This window comes from Xylocopa sonorina, chromosome 8 (genome assembly GCF_050948175.1).
Source record: "Xylocopa sonorina isolate GNS202 chromosome 8, iyXylSono1_principal, whole genome shotgun sequence".
Classification (NCBI taxonomy): domain Eukaryota; kingdom Metazoa; phylum Arthropoda; class Insecta; order Hymenoptera; family Apidae; genus Xylocopa; species Xylocopa sonorina.
In genome coordinates this window covers 3,215,001-3,237,422 of record NC_135200.1, presented here as the reverse complement: position 1 = coordinate 3,237,422, position 22,422 = coordinate 3,215,001, and the positions used below count along the sequence as shown (strand labels likewise).

The 22,422-nt window shown below is 47.0% G+C and overlaps 1 protein-coding gene across 12 annotated transcripts in view; it reads left to right on the top strand.

The window, feature by feature from the left end:
* Window positions 1-22,422, top strand: part of Hr4 (nuclear hormone receptor 4) — a 165,841-nt gene that overhangs the window by 128,092 nt on the left and 15,327 nt on the right. For 5 of the 12 annotated variants that reach the window (XM_076899584.1, XM_076899585.1, XM_076899582.1 and 2 more), the window contains exon 2: window positions 17,433-17,537. In XM_076899584.1, coding sequence (XP_076755699.1) covers window positions 17,438-17,537 — 100 coding nt within the window. In that variant the 5' untranslated portion in view covers window positions 17,433-17,437. Of the gene's footprint in view, window positions 1-7,483; window positions 7,504-17,432; window positions 17,538-21,749; window positions 22,206-22,422 lie in introns of those variants that run through there. The other 7 variants (XR_013102130.1, XR_013102131.1, XM_076899580.1 and 4 more) reach the window with 2 other exon arrangements.

Here is a 22,422-nt window from a genome sequence, read left to right as displayed (position 1 = left end):
AAATACAATTGGGGGAATTGTTGTTTAAGTACACGTTGGTCGATTCTAAAGAAGAGGAGATTTTTCTTCGATGTTTCTAAATGAATTCGTAGAAAGTCTTAATCGATCGAAATGATTAATTAAATCAGATATTCGTCTTACAGCGAACAATTACAATTGGATTTAAAATTTACTACGGCTGATTCAATTCCGTTCCAAGAATATTCATTAATTTTAAACGAACTTCCTTCTCGATGAACTCTATTCTTCCATAAATGGCGGGCCAATCTTTCTTTCTTTTTACACGTTTGTTATTATGTAACGAACAAACGGAGAAACGAGTAACCACGTTAATCCTTCATTTCATAACTTGTCATTGCCACAACTGCGCACAACACTTCTTTCAATTCATGATAAAATCAACAGAGAGACAGAATCTGAACGAACTTCTAAATTTCCAGTTCCGTGACAAGCAGAACTCGATATTAGAATACCGCGTAATTGAATGGTTCCACGGTTTTCCACTTCGACCGAAATAAATTGTTCGCGGGGATCGGTCGAGGAGGATCCGCGGTTACAATGGCTTCTTCCTCGCTAGCAGAGACACGAAACGAACGTCGGGATAAATTACGGCGACGCTCGCGTCGGCACACCATCGCGAAGATCCTTGCGTCTGAATGATGTCATTTGACCCTGACACGTGCAGTCACCGAGTACCGGTATTCGAGCGCGAATGCCCGGCTCCGTTCCGAGGGAAACGCGTTCTCGAAAGGTGCATGACACTGCACCTTCGTCACGGCATCGAAAAGGTCTAACGATCCGCGTCAACGCGGCCGCGACATTTTTTATCCCGAGTAGGTCACTTTTCCCTCTGTGCGCCCGCGGAAGGAAAAGGTCTCAGCCGTGGGTCATAATTCTAAAGGAGAGCCTTTTAATATGAAACAAGTAGGAAATATCAGAAGAAGAAGTCTTAGATTTCTAATCTTGCAATTTGTTACAAGATCTCTGTTTGTGAACGTTGGAGTAGAATTCTGTTGCGATTCATTGAAGTTTCAAAATTATTATTTCTCACAGACATTTTTGAAGAGTAGAGCCTCGAATAAAGTGAGGTGTAGAAGCTCCGTCTTGAAAGACTGATGTAAGGAAACAGAGTTCTATCATCTCCTACAATTCCTTGCTATCACGTTTCAGAATTCTCTAAAACATCTCGAACATGGAAACGAAAATAAGCCAAAGAAATCGAAAGAAACGTACAATAACCAAGTGAAATATTTGCACCTTGCAATTGCGTTCTATTAACGCCATCTTTCTCTTCTGCGCCTCTCCAAGTTAAACGTTTGAAACACGTCGGATAGATTTAGATCGAAAGTTAAGTTCCTACGAATCATCATCGCGGACATAAATCGGGATTCTCCATTATCATGTGGTTTCCAATGGAAACCAAGTTAGCTAACGGATGACAAAGTACAAATTCTACATTTTTTTTCCCACTGGTTGTGTATACAAAACGGATCTGTTCGCGAGGCGAAGGAAAAGCGTTTAAAAGACGATTACTCCGGTTAAAATGAAATGATCTTTAGAAGAACGAGGCCGCGATGACTACACCGAGGTCGATCGATTCTCATGGACGTTATCTGGCCTTACAGCTTCGAACTTGCTATGGCTGGCGCGAAGTTGTCGTCCCGCCATCGCGTGATACACGTCGGATCGTCTTCGATCGAAGGAAATTCCATCAAGATCACGGACTCCGGATCGCCGATTAACAAGTACGACTTTTAATCGGGGCTCTGAATGAAAAACAGCAACGAGCTGCACGATTTCTGCGAACTCGGGCTGCACGGATAACGGTGGAGGGGTTGGGCTGTGGAAAAAGGAAAAAAAGAGACAAAAAAATATTATTCCTTGCCGGATAATGAATGAGTGTTTGCTAAAGCAATACGCACGTCCGAGCATCGATGTGTCTAATTGGCAATGAAACGCGGAGTGATGTATGAACTTGTATCTAATTCGCTTCGCAAGGATAGCGTATAGTGATTTCATCGAGCAATAGTTGCGATTTTCCGCGGGACGTCTGCGAGGAAAAATATTCTCAACTGCGACGTTTTTTTTTTCTATCAAAAAAAAAAGAGAAAGACGCTTGCTTCGGATCTAAATGTGGACGAAACGGCGAATGAATCGCATTGTTGGTTGGTAACGCGATGTGCCGCGCCATATTTGGATCGTGTTCGTGCACGAATAGGAAAAATAGATCGAGTACGCACTATCGATAACTATTTATCGAAACGAACCAGTCTTGTTTACGTACAGTTCTGCCAACTTGCGATGATTATGGCGCCAAGTGTCAGTGCGAAACGTGACCAAACGCCTGATATTAGCCGACTCTCTAGGAAGGAACAGGGTCTGGCGGGAAATAAAGCTGTCGAAGCTCATAGACTAAACCGTTGTTTATTTCAGTCCCGTCGCGGTCTCTGTAGGCCTATTTTCCAGCTTCTAACAGTGATCCGTCGTAACAAAGACCACCGAGGAGGAGCAATCTAACTTAACCTGAACGTTTCGAAAATAGAAATTCTATGATTGATCAATAACTGGTCGCTACCGCATCCGCTTGCCGATATCAGTAGACTGGAAAAATGGCACGATTGCCGCGTTCAATTATACACAATAACGCGTAAGACAAATATGTTACAAACGGCACGATAGCGTATCAGTCCAGCAACGATTACACTTTTCAGTCTGCCTAGATAAGGAAAAAAAATACCGTCGGCCAATATTCTCCGCGAATCGTACGCAATGGCCGATTTCAACGATCTACCATGGACGAAATAAAAATACGATTTCTTGCTTCGCATCAGTCGCAGTTTAGAATTATACGCTTTAGAATTATACTGCTCTCTCGTTAGTATCTTCTCCGAAACATTGTCATACGGTGTAGAAAAATAAAATTGCGGCCCTACTGGGCACCATTTTGCCTGCTTCAAAATTAGATGCATTATCCATGGTAAATTTGTTTTACTTCGAAAAACTAATTTAGAACTTGAAATATTTATATATAAAATTAAATTTAGCACCAGAAGAGTGACCGTGTTCTATCATCTCGAAATCCCTTCGCCGTAAATACCCATTGTGGCCGCAAACGGTATCGATATTTCAGTATTTGTATGCCCTTTAATTAGAATAAAAGTTTAATTGCGGTTAGAAAAGTCGAAGTAGGCTCCGCTTCTAAAATAACTCGAGTATCTTTAGCGAGCACCGTACATCTCTCAATTAATCCGAACAACGGCTGCGACCATAGTAAAGAGACGTCTCTCGATAAATTCGCTCAGGCTAGATCGTTGAAATTGTCTATCCCGTGGACTGGCGTACGCGAGACCCGCGCCGCGTCGCATCCTTCGCGATCTTTCCAGCTTGAACAGCGCGCGCTTATCGTTCGATTGTTCGCGGTGGCGGCGGCGGTGGCTGGGCGGCCGATGGTCACGGTCCAGAGGCGCCCTTCTAAATTTTTCGACCGTTCGAGAAACAGCCGGAAGGGTCGCCAAGTTCAGGCACGGATGGCCGCGCGGCGCGCGACGCGCGTCGGCGCAGCTGCGACCTAATATCGATAGTCGAGGAAATTGCGCGGGTTAAAGGGCAAAAGGCTACGGAGATTCGAGGAGGAGCGTGGAACGGGCGCGGCGGTGGTGGTGTGTGCGCGCGCACGCGCGCGCGCGTTCGAACGCACCAATACAGAAGCGGCGCGGCCAGTGCATGCCTGCCGGTGTGATTGACATCGGTAAGTATGCCATGGCCGACCGCCTCGCAACGTGCTGGTACGAACGACTGCACCACTGCCCACACTGCCACGTACGAACACATCGCTCGCCGGTTCTAACAGCGCCATCCGTCCAGGCTGGCTAGAAAAACCGGCTGAGAAAATCCTGCTGCCAACGCGTTTCCGTCTTAAACGGGAAATTACAGACGCGGCTGGGTTTCGCGACACGGCGAAAAAAAGCACGCCCACCGAAAACGTTCGTCCGCGCGTCGTCGTTCGATCCTGGTTCTAACTCTCGATTTCGTTCGATCGACTGCGATCTCTTCGTGGACGATCGCGGGTATATTCTGGGTAAAACCGTGCTTAAAAACGATTGGTTTTCGTTTAGAAACAGCGTAGAACGCACGCCGCGATGAATCGCGTTCGACTGGTTACGCAACCAGCGAAGGGGGTATAACAGGTGGTAGCGTTGGAACGGAGGCGTAGTTCGTTTTCGTTGGGATTATCTGGAAAGGGAGAGTCCCCGCTGGAATGACATTTCACTCAAGGCTAGGGAGTTCGTGCGCGATTAAGAAAAATGGAGAGAAAAAATAGCGAGTTCCACGTCCTGGAAATAAATAGACGGATACAAAATAAGATATTCAATCTCATTATTTGCCAATATCTGTTTTCCTTGTAGAGCGACCGAGAGAACCTGTCGATCCCAAGAGTATCCATGTAAGGTTTAGAACTATGTATACACCTCTCGAAAAAGGCCGTACTTCACAGAAGCGTGATCGATATCAATATCAAGTCCGCGCGCCATTCACTTCGTATAAAGTCCGCGAGTGCAACATTGTAGGAAATTTAAATTCCTCCGGGCTGGTGTGCCGCCATGTAACCATGTATTCTATCTACGCGCGCACGTACGCGCGCGCGGGTTCACATTCCTGCGCGCAGCGGTAGCCGCTGCTGCGCTTCGCGGTTAAATGTAAAAGTTCAGTCCCAGTCGCGGCCCGTTACGTAACGCGGCGTTAATTCGCGATAACGCCTCGCGCTAATCGAGGGAGAGATCCGCGCCGGTTTCGATCGCGACCGCGCCTGCGTTACGCGAGTGCAAAGCGGTGTACGGGAATAACGCGTGGAGAACGCGTGACGTAATGTAACCCTGTTCCACGAAGGACGCGGTTTTCACCAGGTTCGATCTTCCTGTAAGATGGTATCGTTTCGGGCGAAAAAAAACCGGTATCGAGAAATGGCGAGGACGCGCGAAACGGCGAACGGCGGGCACGGGGGGGCAGGAAGACGCAGAAGGAGGATTCGATGTCATGCACGATGACGACGTCCAACCGCAAGGTCCTCCGCTACTTTTACTTTCGTCCAATAAATACTGTCGAGCGCGGCGGTTGAACAGGACCGGAGAGGAGAGAACGGGCCGCGCGAGACCGGCATCGAAATTTCGGCGAGACTTTCGTTACTTTCTTATGGGTCACGAGTAGCGATACGATCGAGTTGTGTGGATTGTTCGAGCGGTACGTGCCGATTTCTCGCAGGCACCGCTCCCGGACGCGTCCGAATAAATTCAAGTCGATGAGCTCGCTCGACGTTCACGTGTAACCGCTTCGCGAGATTATCCTTTTCACGTGTTTCTCGAAATCGGATTGTCGTAATTAGTTTGATTTCTTTACGGGGTTACGTGGTGTGTTGTAGCATCGAACGCAGAGGGGAAAGTAGAACGTATCATCGATATTTGTAACCGCGTAACATCTGCGTTAAGTTACTTTCACTGGATTCGAATTTTTTTAATTATGGATAAATTTCGAATTCTACGAAACGAAAATACATATAAGAATTAACGTTGGAGCTTTGTATATCTCTGTAAGATCGTCCCGCGAAATCTAATTTGCTCCGAAAAGCACATGTTCGAACAGTCGAGGAGAATTGATGCGTAGCATACCGTTTCCAATCGCACCGTATTGAACTTGATCCCGTCCCACAGCCACGAGTGAAACGCAGAGGCCAGTCCAGGTGTCACGCGCCCGTAGCACTCTTTTACCGTGGTTCGAGGATGCGCGACAGCCGCACGCACGGTTATCGAGCACATCGTGCGGCCGCCGATCGAAAGTGAAATCGCAACAAGAAGAAAAGGTGACGCGAGATGAACGTCGCCTTCTCCGTTCCTTATTTGGAGTTCGAGTTTTCTCTCTCTCTCTCTCTCTCTCTCTTCCTCCCAACCGTCTCGCGCACACGCGTGCACCTATGCGAGAGCGTGCATAAGCACGCTTATGCAACGGCGACAGGGTTAATCGACGATTCGCGTCGAGTCTTCCGCTTCGTTGCGTTGCGTAACCGACACGCTCGTACGGCTCGCGATTTTTCACGAGTCGCGAAATCGTGTCGGGGTAAGAGTTAAAGCAAGGTTCGTTAAATTTTCCCACCGAGGACTCGATCGTTAATCGCCACGATCTCGCTTTCTTTTCTCGCTACCACCGTCCGATCTCTAATCCGACTTCTCGCGGCGATGATCCTTTTTGGACATCGCGTTCCCCTTCATCGGTCCCTCCTACCATCGAGCGCTTCTCCGGTGAAAGTTCCCAGTCGGAAAGGTCGCGTCGATTTTTTCTGCTCCGAAAAAACCGAGCCTCTCCCACTGACGGCTTTTAACAGCGGCGCTGGTCCGTTTGTTTCAATGGTATCGCGTGATACAAGATGAAGCGGTAAACCTTTTCGCGTTCGTGAGCCAGATATCTCTCGTACGGATCTGTGCCTCGCTTATACTTGTTACAACTCGAATGAGATGTCTGGTTCCCTTTGTTCGTACTATTTGGAATCGTTTCCGGAAGTGTAGCGTATCGTACGCTTGGCATCGTCAACCCCTTACCATCCCTCATGTTTCTCAATACTTGTAACCGAATCTATCGTTGAAAAATAAACTACATAATTCTCAGCACAGTCGATCCTTTCTCGAGTTAAGTTCTACTCCAACTCTTGTCTCGTTTTAAAACGAGAACGAAACAGATGGAAATTCCTAGACGCGGCGAGCGCAGGTGCGAAAGCGTTAAACGGGACGTATCCATGGAGCATCTCGACGGCTCCCGTTGCCCCGAGCCCACGAATCCTCCAGCGGTAAGGCCGACGAAGTTCGCGCGAGAGTGAAAGTTCCCGCGTGCACACGCGTGTGTCGAGTTTTTGGCATTGGGCGTTTGGATTGGAGGGCCACGGTTGGTATCGAGGTCACTGGTGCCACCACCACCCAACACCGTGGATCCACTGCTCGCGGTGGATCGCGTGGCCCGCGCAACCGGCTGCCCCAAAAACTTTGGGCAGTGCGAGGCGTTCACTTCGGCTGGTACGCGGCACGAGCGTTTTCGCCGCCTCTTCCGGCCCTCCGTGCGGGTTTGTCGCGAGTTTGACGATCTTCAGGCAGACTCGTCCGGAATAATCGCGTGTGAGCCGTTCCCCTCGTTTCGGTGAAAAGTCGCGTCGCGCGATGACCGGTGCAGTGTGCCGTCGAGGTCTCGATTCCGCGTGACGATCGACGCGAGACTCGACGGGAGTGATTCCACGAGGAGGATCGCGAATAATGTGGGCCCCGAACGATGCGTCGACGCGCAACGGAACTGTCGCGCGCGTTTAATTACAGAGGAGATCGATGCCGCGGGTACGCGCGCGATAGCGTATGGAACGATCGACGATCGACCAAGTTTGGATAAGTAACGGCTCCGATCGGAAGTTTCGTTCTAAACTGTGACATACCATGTGCGCGAAGATGAGTGTTCTACAAGGTCGTCACCTAGGTAGGAGTACTGTTTTCAATCGGACGAGTAAGGGAGCATCTCTTTTACCGTTGGGGATCGATTCCCGAGGAGCGAGCAGGTGTCAGTTCGTCAGAGTCCTCCGTCCGGGTCAACAACACCGCGACGCGATTTCACAATTGCACGGTTGGCTAATTGCGAATCGCAGTTGCGACGCGGGCCGCGCGCACCAGCGACTCGTCGTGTCGTCGAGGAGTCGGAGCCGATCGGCCAATTTCACGAGTCGGTATTACGGGTTCGAGGAAAAAGCGAAAAAGCTGGTTGCGTAAGACTCGACTCGACTCGGCCCCCTCGGTGGAAAGCAGCTTAATTAGAATTTTAAAGTTCGGCTCGCGGTTTTTGCCGATCGAAAGCGGAAGTTCGGCTGGCCGGCTGGTCTCGATGGAACGTTTTAGAAACGAGGATCGTAAGCGATTATAGGCCGTGGTTGTAGCACGATCGGTTGCGTAAACGATGGAAACCTGGGACTACGGGGCTCTCCTCGTAGCTTCGCAACAACGCGGACTTTTGCTCCAGATTGCAACAGCCCAAAGAGCCTCCTATCGGGGAGCTCTCGGTTTGCACGTTACGTTTCGTAACCGCGTGAACTTCACGCGCGTTACCTTCCACAAAGGGGCAATAACGATTTTTCGTCAACGACGAATAGAAACGTTCCGGTGGGCTTCCTGATGTTTCGACACGACGTGTTGCAACGGCGGCTCTCGGAGACAGCTATGCGCTGATCGGACGAAAACGCTCGGGACTCGTACGATGACACGGTTGACCAACAGCAATGAGGAATGTGATGTGTTACACACGGCTTTGTTATAAATAATCCCATGACCTATACGAGTTTCGTTAACGCATTCTCCGCGGATGACGCTCCCTGCCAGGTTTACTCGGGTGAAATTTAATAGACGCGGACAACGCCGGTGAATGTTATTGTATTCTATTTCCAATCTCGTTTGTCAATTCTCTGAGAAAGCGTGACGTACACGGATTACAATTAATCGACGAAAAAGTGGCATAAACATCGATGACTGGTGCTGTCCGTAGAAAGTTTCAAAGTTCAAAGTATTCGATACCGAAAGGGTTAATGTCTTCTCAGAAAAAGAGGCTCGACGCTGGTGTTACGATTTTTCAAGTCTATTCTTGGTTTCCTGGGAAAAGTTCCTCAGTTCCCAAAGAAACGAAGCGTCGATGCGTATAGTTTGAAATGCAAAATTAAGCGTTACGATAGTAACTCCTTTAGATTCGTCTCGAAACTGCGAAGTTTTTGGATAAGAAGGGAGCGAACGCGACTGGATTTTAAACAGCACGAAAATCAGGGTTAAAGTACCAGTTAAAGGTCTCGATAACGATATACGAAATACTCTTTAAGCGGGTATACTATCGATAAGAATAATAACGAGAAAAATGGGGAAAATTCATAAAGAGATAATTCTAATAGCATCGATTAGCTACAATCGAATATGTCGAGCATCCGTTGAAAATAGTCTGTCGCGAACAAACTAGGTTGACTCACTTTCCTCTACCTGTTCTGTAAAAGAAACAAAGAAAAGAAACATGACTAGAAAAACCATGCGAAAGCGAGATTTCGTTCCGATCGAACAGGTTCCCCCCGTTGCGGAACCACGAAATTCACTAAAGTCACTCGGATCACTTCCGGCAATCCGACTGGAGGTCCCGTTCCCAGAGACGAACAGGATAAAAACGAAAAGAGCGTGGTTAGACTGGGTGACGCGTGGCTAGCCTGGCTCTCCCAGACGTGTGCGCGCGTAAGCAACGGACACGACGGAGGCGATGGAGAGAATTTCGATGTGCTTCCATCGCCGCTCGTCGGCTTATGACACAACACGGCAGAGCTTGCCGTAGGAAAAGTAAGGTAAGGCCAGTGGTATAATAGAAACTTTCACTGCGGAGGTTCAACGTACCGAACTCTCCGACTCTCACTGGCCGTTCTCACTGGTTGCCCGACTCACGAGCATCCGAGAGACACGATTCCTGTCCCTCTGCCGCCAAGCTCCCTCTTCCTCCTTCCCTCTCTCTCTTTCTTTCCCGTTATCTGTCTTTACGCGCCTCTATTTTTCGCTCTCTTTCTCTCTCTCTCTCTCTCTCTCCCTCAGCTTCCCCGTCGACTCTTCTCGTTCCTCTTTCCCTCCGTCTCGACCGCGTGACACGTAAGAAAAATTCTATTGTCGCGCGAACGACGGGAGAAACTTCTCGATGGATCCAGCGCGTGGGTAACCAGGCAACCCTTCTGGGACGCTCTCCTTCCCGCGACCATTGGCGAACGTTGACGGGGACCGTAACCGGCCGGCCTATTGTCGTTGATACGCGCGCGGGCAACTTTCTTACCAGATAATACCGTTTCCTTGCTCCGGACTCGGTAAGATAACGCGATATACGCTCGAGGAAGCGAGGAGTTTCTCGTCTTCCTCTCCTCCTCGTTTCCTCTGTCCCGTTCTCTGTTTCGCCGCGCGAGAAAGAAAGTTCGGTGAACGTGGCGAGACCGGGGATCCTCTTTTTGCGCCACTCGGAAGAAACGAGGCAGCTCCTTCGAGGCGAGACGTTCAACCGTGAAACTGGGATATTCTATCGTTTTTGCTCGTCTCTTTCTTTATTCTTTTTCCTTTTTTTTTTTCGTTCTTTTGTCAAGGGTGAGCTGTGCGCTTCGCGTAACGCACGCGCGAACGAAATCTTCGCTTTCGTTGAAAATGTTCGCCGGCGGAGGGAGAAAAGAGAGAACGGGACGGTTTTTGGGGGCCGGTTCGAAAAAGTTTAATCGGTATTCCCGGCTGGTGTACCGTTACGCGGGCAGAACCGTTTCCCTTCGTACGATAAGTCGATTCGAAGGTGGACACGTTGGAAACGAGGCTCCACATCCGTGAGGACTCGCTCTGATAAGCGATAACTCGCTTTTTCAAATAACGGTACCAACGCGCGAGCGAGATAAAACGCGCGAAGCTCGCCGCACGACTTTTCACACGTTCGATTTCTCTCGCAGTCAACTACGAGATTGCGTTACATAAGTGCATCGTTCTATAAATATTCCGACGCGTTGCACGGGACCGAGAATTTTATTCGCTCCGGGGGGGAGGAGGGGGCGGATTATTTCGGGGGAAGGGCGAAGTTCCTCGAATTTTTTCTAACCTTGTCATTCGTCATGCCAAATTGCGGATGTTCGCGCCAACTCATATATATTCATAGATCGCGAGCAGAGCAAATGGAATGTTAACAAAAATCTGTTCCGCGTTATGAATATTACTACGCGTATATTTTACGTTCTATTACTATTCTCAAAGGTTATACGCGTCCTGCGTGTTTTATGCGCATTCAAATTTCCCATCGATGCATCCCCAATCTAGTTATTACGCTTCGTGCGATACGCGGCTCCCCTATAACACAGTCCTGGCTCCCATATCCAAACACCCACTATCTGAGTATCCTAATAATCCGAGCAGAGTAACAATAGTTGCCTTCTTCCGTTGCAACTATTATCTAACGCTCGTGTGTAACGCGTACTTCCCCCTCTCGTCGAAACTAATTCCGTTAACACTCTCACTTGCGTTAAAAAAGAAACGTCCATACCTTAGTAATCGAAAAACAATGGAATCCGCGAAGACGCATTTCGATGCAAACGTTAAGCCACGTCTCGACCCGACTTACTTGTTTTTCTAACAAATGTTCCCAAAAATTGGCGGACGTCTATAACTGTTGTTTGCGTCTACGGTTCGAAGCATTGGACGTCTGTATTTACGTCAACGTGTTAATATTCTTCGGTTCCCAGCCAACTTTCTCTGCAGCCTAGAATTTTGACTCCCAAAGCCGCGAAGCGTCCCGAAGCGGCTTGGCTGATCGATTCCACGGCTACCCTTTCGAATCCCGAACGCCTCGGGAGAGTTTCCCGGTCGACGCGGTATTATTTTATCCGCGACTCATTACCATTGTCAAGAATTCGTTTCCTCGTGGCGCGACGCGGCGCGGCGGCCAATCGCGTGGCGGTAGCAGCGGCGAACGGGAGTTAACCGCGGACGGGATATAGGAAGAGAGCCTCCGAGCAGGAGAAACGGATAGCCTATAGTCAGACACGGCGGCGAGTGGGGACGCGGTAGATCTAGGATGTCATGGCGTGGGAGAGTCACTTTCACCGTCAGCCGGCCCCTATAGCGGTAAAATCTACTCGCTGTACGTGAAATTACGCGGCCCCGTTGATGATGGTACCGCGCGACTCGACGGAAATGTGTCGCATTGCAATTTACAAGGTTTTCTATTACGAGAAAAAAATTAATGAAACTAGCTCGTCGAGCTTAATTCCTTCTACTCGAAGTATTCGAGGTGACCATGTGTAACTTGTGATTAAAAAAGTTTGACTACCACGACCATTTTGTGACAGCCATTTCAATCGGATCGAATATTTTTTCCAAAGCGATACGGAAGTTTATTTCCATTCTATGCGATGCGTTTTTTCTTTCACTTTACTGTTACGCACGCGAGCCTATTATCTTCTTATTAGTTCTGATGGATTATCTGTCGTGAAACAATAAACGGTAAATAATTTTTATTCATGCGATAAGTTGCGAAGTAACGATACGCGGTACCAGATCGACACAATAAGATAATAAAACATTTGCATGGAAACATTACCGAATCAAGTTTCTGTCGTCCGCGTACATAACGACATTGAAGTTTGAGTGGGTTACACGGGATCTAGTTGCGTAAAATGTTTTCCGAAGTCTAGAATGAAGTCTTGAGTCACGGCAGTGATTCAGAACTCCGTGGCGTTCGATTTTTTTAAACGTTCGATCAATTATTCAGACTTTTCATTCACTCGTAGGACGATGGTACTACGCAATCCGCTTCCTGCCGCGGTTCTAGCTACGATTACCACGCTGTTAACCGTACGGGAATAGATTGACGAAAATAATTACGTTCGATGCACGACACGCGAGAAGATATCGATATGCCGTGGAAAACGTAACCGATTGCCCGGAAGCCGCGGTCGTACATTTTTCCTTTCCAGTTATGTAAAACAAAATCTCTAACCTTTCATTCGGTTACGTAACTAGCTAGACCGTAGGTCTACCGAACGTTACGAACATGGATCATTTTTACGAGTACACACCTTCGCGTTCTATCAAACGGAATGCCTTAATTTGAAACAAATTCTACCTTTCATTAAAAATATCGTGGAAGAAACGTAAACTTCACTTTTATTGTTTGCGAAGGAGAAGTTACGCAAGATAAGCTTATAATAGCGGCACTAAAAATAGACTGTAAATTACGAAAAATGTCAACATATCTATTAAAGTTATTCGCAAATGAAAATAATCGGTTGATAACAATTCCATGGACAATGTATGGTAATCCAGTATTCGCTTCCTTCACGCGCATCCATCGTTGGATACCACAAGATTTTCCCCTACGGAACGGAATACAAATCACGCGAGAAAGCTCTCGATTCGGAAACTCATCGTTTTTCATCCGGACAAATTAATCGTGGCGCCACGTTGCTGATAAAAAGAAAAGAGGAGGAAAAAAATCCACTGGAAAACGAAAACAATTGTTACAAAACCCAGCGTCGACTCTCGATCCCGCTTAGGTATCCATATAGTTGAACGCCTCTAAACCGTGATAATAACACGCGTTACACAACTTTCCAATTATCGAGCGACGTCCGACGTTCAATTAAAAGCCACGTAGCCACGCGAGCGGTTGGCGGAAAAGGAAAAAACGGGGGAGGGAAAGGGGGGGGGAGAGAGAGAGAGAGAGTGAAAAAAAAGGAAAAAGAACGATATCTGAAGAGCCCTCCTCGCCGTCCCTCTTTTCTTCGTTGCGACAGCGTCGCGTTTAATGAAGCAAATACCACGAGTATCGGGGTAAAGCGCGAACCTCGAAAAAGCTTGGCCGAGATAGCGGTGCTTGCGTGGCTTTGTGCCCGGCGCACTTACACGCGCGCGCATCTACGTCGTAGCAGCGGCGTATACACAACAGGATCGCCGGCGGCCTCTCAAGAAGAGACCGTAGGTTAGTGCATTGGCTGCACTTTCCGTCTCGCTGGTGTGTGCATGTGCACGCCGCAGTGGCGCGCGGCGGCTCTCGGTCGTGTGCATGCATTGGTTACGCAAGAATAGTGGCGTGTGTGAGACTGGTGACCCACATACGCCAGGGAGCAAGGACCCCGCTGCACCGCGTACATATTATATATCTCTCTACCTATACAACCGCGGCCGCGCTCGGTACCGCCGCCTCGCGCCAGTGTGTGCGTACGCGCGCAGCCGCACCGTCGTGGATGCGCCCCCTTCCGTGTGGTGGTGTCGTGGCACGTACCCGCCATCTGGCGTTGCACACGATCACCGCGCGCACACTCGCCCACGTGGCTACGAAACGCTGGCTTACGCTGCGTTCACAACGCCGCTCGATACCCGATTTTTTTTATGGACTTTCCGAACGATTTCGTTGGGCTAGGATAGGTTCGGATATTTTTAATCTTCTTAACACTAGCACCATACAAAACTTGTCTATTTACGAATATCCTTTTTCAAAAATTTCTCAGTTTTTTATTATTCTTCTAAATAACTGATACTTTTATGTTGTTTTCAATTCAGAAATGTGACCATTGAACGCAATAACGTGTAAATGCGCGCGTTCGAAGTTCGCCAAGTTCGTCGCGAACTTGTAGGTTTTTTGATGTTTCTAACATTCCCTATTGCGGCAAAGGGGTTACTTGGAACTGCAGTTCACCTTTACTCGGAAGCTGATCAAATACTCCTCAGGAGAACTCGGTAGCTACGTGTTCGAGTGCCGTCGCATTTATTGGGATCGCTGCTCTACGTAAAGTAATTAATCGGGGGGAAAAAAAAGAATTTCAGATACGACCATAATTGAACATTTTGCGCACTTTAATTATTTCGCGATTTCATCGCGAATGTTTAGCTATTCGTAAGTTTACGTAACCTAGACCAGGACGATAATTTAGCTAGAATAATTGTATCAAATTAAACAGAATGATTTGAAGTGATCTTTCTCGATTTCTGTTGAATACTAGTCCAATTCTTGTAATCGAGTCAGATACCGCCGAGCGGAAAGCGTATATCCACGATAAATATAGGACAGGTTGGATAGAGGGCGGGAATCGATATTTTGCGTTAAATTGCCGCGCTCTTGAGTATCGGTACTCTGTATAGTATCACGCAAAACACGATTAGGGGCACTTGCACGCCTTCGCGTCTAATCTCCACGCGTGTTTGCTTGTAATGGAATTATTACATTTTTTGTTGCTCTCTTGGAATCGATTCGAATACTTCGTCTCATTGGTCGTTCTAGATATAGTCCGAACCGCGTACATTCTCGTGCATTAATCACCTGAATGACTAATCAAATTTAGAAGACGAAAGAAATACTTATCTTTTAATATATATCTTTAATATATTTAGGCGAACATACGTAACCTCATGTTCTGCTACAATTTAGAATTATTTAAACAGAGTATTGGCAAACTGCCACTCGTCCCAGTGTATGTCTTACAATTTTTCTAACTGAAATTGTCATCTGTTAACATTTTTAAATCACGGAAAGATTTACATGCGATTTACGTATGCGAGTGTAAGTAAAATGCAGAAGGCCAGAAATTTCTTTCGTGTAACGTGTTATCATCGATCCTGTTTAAACGAGATCGTAGATGAAATCGTTGGATACGAACGGCTGTGGGCAAGAGAAATTGCTTGAACTGCAAGAGCACTTGACGGTGACAGGGAAAGTTGTTCCACGATTTTATTTCTCGCGCTTATTTGCTTAAGAGTAGCGTAGAAAATTTGACTCGGCTGAAAGTCAGCGAGCGTGATCGATCGGTTATCGACATTTGAAAATTTCAGCTCCCGCAAAGTTGAGGATAAACCGAGCAACGAGCCTAGAGTTAAATACGCAACGCGCGTTTCTGAAACGATACGCACCGTTCGCGCGGACCGCGTCGTCTTTAGCGCCATCTAATGAACATTTCTCATAGAATCGCATTATGCAATCTTAAATTGGCACGCGAGAGGACGTATGTGGATGCTAATTTCTAATTCCCATCTGGCAAATCTCCTATTCCGAATGTCAGGAATATACCCAAAAATAAAGCCGACTTAAATAGAAATTTCTGATCGCCAAAAAAGAAAACTCGTAGCACGAGGAAAAACAACGCTTCGATGGTGATGCCAATCGATATTGATTTATGTGGAGTGTCGCATCCTAGAGAAGAGCACTGGGAACAGGCGTCAGAGCCCGAATCAAACGTCGCCGCACACATAACTGTGTAGACAACCGTTCGCATACGATTGGCCTGTATTATCCGCGACATCACGTTTATTAAAACGACCCATGGTGTGTCATAGACTATTTCTCTCGTGTACGACCGCAAAACTGGCTCTCGTCTTGGCCGGCCATTAATTACGAACAGCCGGCACGCGGCGATAAGACACGATTTATCATTATCAGGATACTCTGGATGAGTGAACGAGTATTATTAAACTGACCTAGTGCACCAGTCAAACCGTGCCCGACTCCTCGTCTAGCTTTTATCCGCTCGTACGTAAAGCCCGAAATACACGATTCGATCTGGTTCTACTGTGGTACAAATTGAACCGCGTGGATCACGCCAATCGAGCCGATGCGTCTTCACGCGTCAGAAAGACGATATTCCTTCCTCGACGTTTCGAACTTTGCTCGCGATGCTCGAAAACGAGCTTCAACATTCAACGTTAAAGCATGAATTTGAAACGACTGTTCGTTGCAGTACCAAGGACATCGTGTCGCTCGCGACGCGATGGCTTTCTCAGCTAGGCGTCCCCAATTGTTGCCTTCGTTCGTTGTCACGCAAACGAAATTAGGCGATTCCGTGAAGCCACGACTCGATCTCGCAAGACGAATCAGCATCGAACCGCTGGGTTTCGCGCGTCAGACACCGCTCAAAGACACTGCCATGCAACGATCCAATTGTACGCTATTGGCTAAAGAGGGGTTAATGGCGAACTATGCGTTCGCTGTAATCGCGAACGCGTGCGTCCGGCATACGTATACTTTCACATTCAGTCCGTTCTCTTCGCGATAGCCGATATCCTCGAGCGAGCCGCGATGACTTCCAGCGGCTGCTGCTCGAGGAGCGTCTCGCGCCGCGGAACTGGCTAAACCGCGTCGCGGAATTACCGAACGCGAATACAGCGATCTCGAATCTCACTCGAGAGACAATTATCCCTAAAATTTGTATGTTCATTGTAAATAATATTTAATTAACGAAACGTGTAACAGCGAAATTAGCATTCACTTTCGTCTGATTAAAATGAGATCTATCGGAATAATTATAGATAAAATATTTAGAGCTCTTATACGCGCCCTCCGTGTCAGAAAACCAAACTGTGTTGAGCGCTTATATGCGCTCTCACAGTAGCCAAGGGGTTAATCCTTCACGTGTTGGGTAATGATTCGTGGACTTAAACGAAAATTGATTTGTACACGTTTAATCTTAAAAGTTGATGACTTCCCTCTGTACCATTATGGCGAAGCATAAAGTTCAATTCGAGAATATAGATACTTAATCAATTTAGTTTGAAGCTACGAAATTGTACGATTACAATACAATTTATAATTAATATAACAGAAGGAAACGTGCGAGTAAATAACTGCTACACGAATCGTAGTTTAGTTCATGAAATCTTCGTTGAAACTTAATCGTATCACTGTAGTAGTACAGGCAAAGAGAAACGCGACTGGACGTTTCACGATTAATGAAGACGTTTTTCGTGGCGGACGCTGCGAGACGTACACCGCTGTTTCGATTCGCGCGATCCTTTGATCCTGTCATCGTACGTTACCGTCGGTTACTTATTAGACGTTGCTGGTTTCCAGTTTCTTTTCGCTGAACGTTAATCCTCTTTCCATCGTTCTGTTTCCAGGAATTATGACCCTTACGAGCAGCCCGTGTAAGCTAGACAACATGAGCTTGTTTCAAGACCTCAAGTTGAAAAGGAGGAAGGTCGACTCCCGATGTAGTAGCGACGGTAAGGAATCATTTACCAATTTTTCCACGTTTTCAACGACACCGATGCGTCGCGCGCGACGAGTAACTCGCCCCCTCGTTCGACGCGTTCAACTTTCCTCGATCGAACCGCCACTTTGAACGTACCAATTCCCCCAGCGATCGAACTTTTATCGATCAACCTGGACGAGTTATCGATTATTCGAAATTCATTTTTCCGAGTTCCATCGCGCGCTGCTACGAGCCGCCACGATCTACGCCTCGTCGATGGATCGCTCGGCAAACGATGTATAGCATGGAACACTCGCATTTTGCCCAGCAATCGATCGATCAACTTGGACTTATTAATATCCTTCTTTCATGTTTCAACTTCTAACGACCGAATACTTCGATCTAATTTCACTTTAATCGCGTACAGCCGACGTTACTGTTCGCCCGATAGATCACGCGTCAAACGGTAGATAGTATGGAACACTCGCATTTCGCTCGGCAATCATTCATCGTTGTCAGGAAATCGTTAGCATGGAAATTCAGGTTTGTTCAGGATCGTTCTACTTGCTGTGCGTCGATGGACAAAATTCCATTGTTCCGTATCCGATCCTGCGTCGATTCGTCCGACAGGATGCTCCTCGTGCGATCCTTCGCGTCGATTTCAAAACCTTTTCCAAGCTATTTCCCGAAATTTCTCAGCAAATAAGAATATTACGATATCGTATCTATAGATGGTGCTCGTATAGAGTGCTTTTTTGTATCTGACAATAGGTATCCTCTTGATATCCTACTTTCTGTTCTGCTTAGACATAAATAAATGATTCGTAGCGTAGATCCTTCGCATTTATCTCCAAACGCATGATTTTCTTTTTAATTTATGCTCTAAAGTCTATTTACTCCATCACCTTTTCTACTTTTTTTATCCGAACAATGCGTTTCGTTGCTACACGCTTGAGACGCGTGGAAAACGAATCGCATATTAAGTTTCGTACGAAGTACGTCGCGCAAAAAGAAGATAGAAGAATGAAAGAAAAGGAGGATAAAGAGGTGGCAAGGTGTAAATCGACGTCCGCGTCCGAGCATTAAAAAAAGGGGCACGCTGCCAATGACGTCGTCGAGACGTCGCCAGAGTCGTAAATCCCTAATTGTCACCGTTAATCGTTAATTGTAAACCGAGCTAAACAATGCTTAGGGTGATTTCAACATCGAGCGTAATCATGCACTTCGAGAGCGATCGTATATCATTGTCTGGCCAGAGCGCAACCCGCTGCCGATCTTTTCTTATTGAGATTACCCAGAACGAGTCATGAAAGTGGTCAGCGCGGCTGTAATGATTAGTTGCCGCCCATAATGCCATATTTGATACCCTCACCGCCTCGATTTTTCATAACCCGCGTGCGGTGCATTACCCTGGGGTGTACCGGCCGTACGAAACCGCGCGTACATCAATCACGCCTCATCTGTTCCGCTTTGTAAAACCGTAAACGGGTAACTGTATCGTTACGCGTGCACGTAAAAGTGTTTAGAGACGGGGCTGGTTGGTCGCCGCGAATTTATTACTTACTTCGCAGCGGACGGACAATCCGTCGAAATAAAATTCCTGGATCGCCTCCAAACGGTTTGCAACAAAACGCATGCCAGTTTATTTAAATAATGGTGTCAACAATGTTGACTGGTGGTCTTAGTCACTCGTATTGTACGCGCGCGCCTAATGCGATGCTTATGTAATTTCGTTACGCAGGCTGCGAATCTATAATCCGAAACGTTTTCAGGAAATGCACGTCACGCAGCGACTCCAAAATAGGTGGTTAGGCGGACGTGAAAGGGAGTCGCGAAGAACGAGACGAAATAATTTTACGACAAACGACAGGAAATGTAGAGAAAATCGAAATTCTCGGACTCGACGTGTAAATAAATTAGAGTTGAACTTAAAAATTCTATTTATAAAATTAGAATATCGATGGCTAAAGCAGGATACATATTCTTTATTTATCTGTCTATTATAAGCACCCTTCCCCTATCGACATTTTAATTGCAGTTCATGGAGCGTCTAAGAAAACTTTAAATTTGCTTTCCTGGCCTCGTTATACGTATCATTTGGTACTAAATGAGATTCAGACGCGAGAAAAATGGTTGATAAAGACGCTTAACAATAATAATTCTGCGGACAAATTAACCACACGATTCATCTACATTTTCTGTTACGTAATGCCATCTCGTATCCGTAACAATTAATTTCTCTTCCCTCGCAAAGAGAAGAACGAAATTCTGGTTACGAGATGATAGATCAATACACCTCTTACATCACTTCCTATTTCCCATCAATCACGACTGGTCCCTCTATCTTTAACGTGAACATCATTATATTCTAATTTATCTCTTTCTTCTGAAAAACAAATACCGCATCAATCGTAAATCAATAATCGTGGACCAATATAGGGATCGCATAGAGAGCGACCTTAAACCTCCATCCCCCTCGAAACCCAACCATCCCCATTCACCCTCAACACCTACAACGTACATAACTAGGAAAGATTCCGCGTAACCTACGCAATCCCCCTTCCTGGAAGTTCCGATGCACCGTCGAGTCCACCCTAGTAACGGCCGACTACGCGCGATCCTCCGAATGGAGGAGGCACTTGCCCCGTTATTGCGTCTTCAGCGCGGCGTTTCGAGTGTGATCGGTTAGGAAGGATGTGGCCCCAACGTGGGGGTAGTAGAGACGTCGGTGTAGAACGAGGAGGGAAGGTAAGTCCATGAAAGGGAGGGGGTGAGCCGGCTCTGGTGCAGGGTTGAATATCAACCCACGCGGTTCCCCGGACGTGCACGGACGGTGCTAGTTCGGGTTCGTCTGAACTCGTGCGAGCACGTGAGGCGGCCGTCCACGCGTCCACGGGCATCCAGGATCGTCCACGGAAACGGAAGGAAAACAAACAGACGAGGTAGAAGCTAATTAACCGCTGCGAAAAAGGATAGAGGCGGGCAGCTGTGCGGGTGGGCTGCATCGATTTTTCGTACAGCCAGCGACCGATACCAATGACCCTCGACCTACCGGCTATTAAAGGTCAGAGACTGCTGTTGGCGGGAAGCGGGATCGATGGTAACGACGGTGAACCTGGATCGTGGTCGTGTCGAAAACGACGTCGACCTGCGAACGAGGGTGACGTGTGAGAGGGAACGCGCGCAGTATCGGGGAACACGGGGGAACAGCAAGGAAGAGAGGAGCCCTTCGATTAGTAGAAGGACGTGTAGATTCGAGACGAGGAGGATGAATGAGCTGGGTTCGCGAGCCGCGGTTGTTCCGGGATCGAGCGGTGCGAGCCGCGTCTCGGGGAATCATTGATCTTTCGCTCCAGGGGCGACGAGCGAGCAACGTCATACTCGGAGGAGCGTGCGACGCAATTACGCGGTGACAACAGTGCGCCGGCCGGGACGCCGAGCGGTGGTTATGAATGTAACAATATGGAAAGATCGGCCGATGATTCTTCGCGAACGTGGCCTAGTCGCGAGAAGTGATACCGTTTCGTTCGCGCGACGCTGGGAAAATCGAGACGATTATGGACCGCGTTTAATAATGCCTCCACCTGTTAAACGAACGATTGTTAATCGATCAGTTTCCAATCACCCTCGCAAACGTGATACAAACGACTTGTTGCGATATGCCCCGACGATATTAAACATTGTGCAACGTCGTTTTTTCTATTCGAACTTAATTAACATCTTTTTATTTTTTTTCTATTGCGGTTTAGATATTTGGTAAACGTTTGTAATGATTATGCTCGATGGTATCGAATTTCGTATCGGTGTTGCTGATGCTCACGACGAAATGGCACGCGCGTGAATGAAGATCGAGTCATTTCGGCGCGTCTGACCAGTGATGTACTATTCTACTGGAAACCTTCGCTCGTATACTCGTCGTCGGAATAAAGCAGACGATAAATTTCCGGTGAAGTACGCGGTCGTTGCTATTAAAATAACCTGTCTACGCGCAAATTAACGTAAATTTGATAAAAATATCCCAGTTTTATAAACATAATAAAGTGAAATTCCTAATTAAAGTATCGTTTAGTATAACTTTTCTATTCGAATTAAAATTCAAGATCGTTTGGAAGATTTACGTTCGTGTGCCAACCTATTTTATACGAGGGAATCATATATTTAATTAACGACCAGAAGAACGAAGACGAACGTATCCGATGCAAGTACAATCACAGTGGAAAGGTGCAACGATATCCAAGCTACCCCAAGACAATCAATGAAAAAATTGAGCTTAACGAAGAACTTGTGATACCTACACGACCATTACGTAATATGTACATGTATACCTCGTATACATCTCGACGGATAGACCAATAGCAATGATACGAAGGATATTAAATTGAGGGCACGATCTACGATGTCGGAACGATGAACTCTCCATTGAAAAACAATCCGTTTTTTACCTCGAATCTCCATCGAGTGGAGAACTGGGACTCGTTACACCAAACGGACCTGAGAATGCTTCAACGAGCAGCTATGAATAATTTTCCATCGTACTCATACTTTTACCACCCCTACAACGGTTTCCCGTTGTCGCCCTATCAGGACTATTCCAACTTACGCCACTACTTCAGATCCCACCTAATAATGGCTCCGTACGCGATGTTTAATCGTCGATACTGCTGCTACGACTCCAAGAACTGTTACTCCTCGATATTCGGTAAACAACGAACATTACTTTAATGATCATTCGTTAGGAGCGCCGATATCATTTACGATCTTCATAAATTCGTTGAATCATCGCATCTTTCTACTTCCATCTTTTCTCCTGATATTTGTACACGACTTCATCCAGCAGACCTACATTTCCGCGTCGATAAGGAAAATTTAGTCTCCGATCCATAAAACTCGCTGTTTTTATAGATACAGTCGAGATG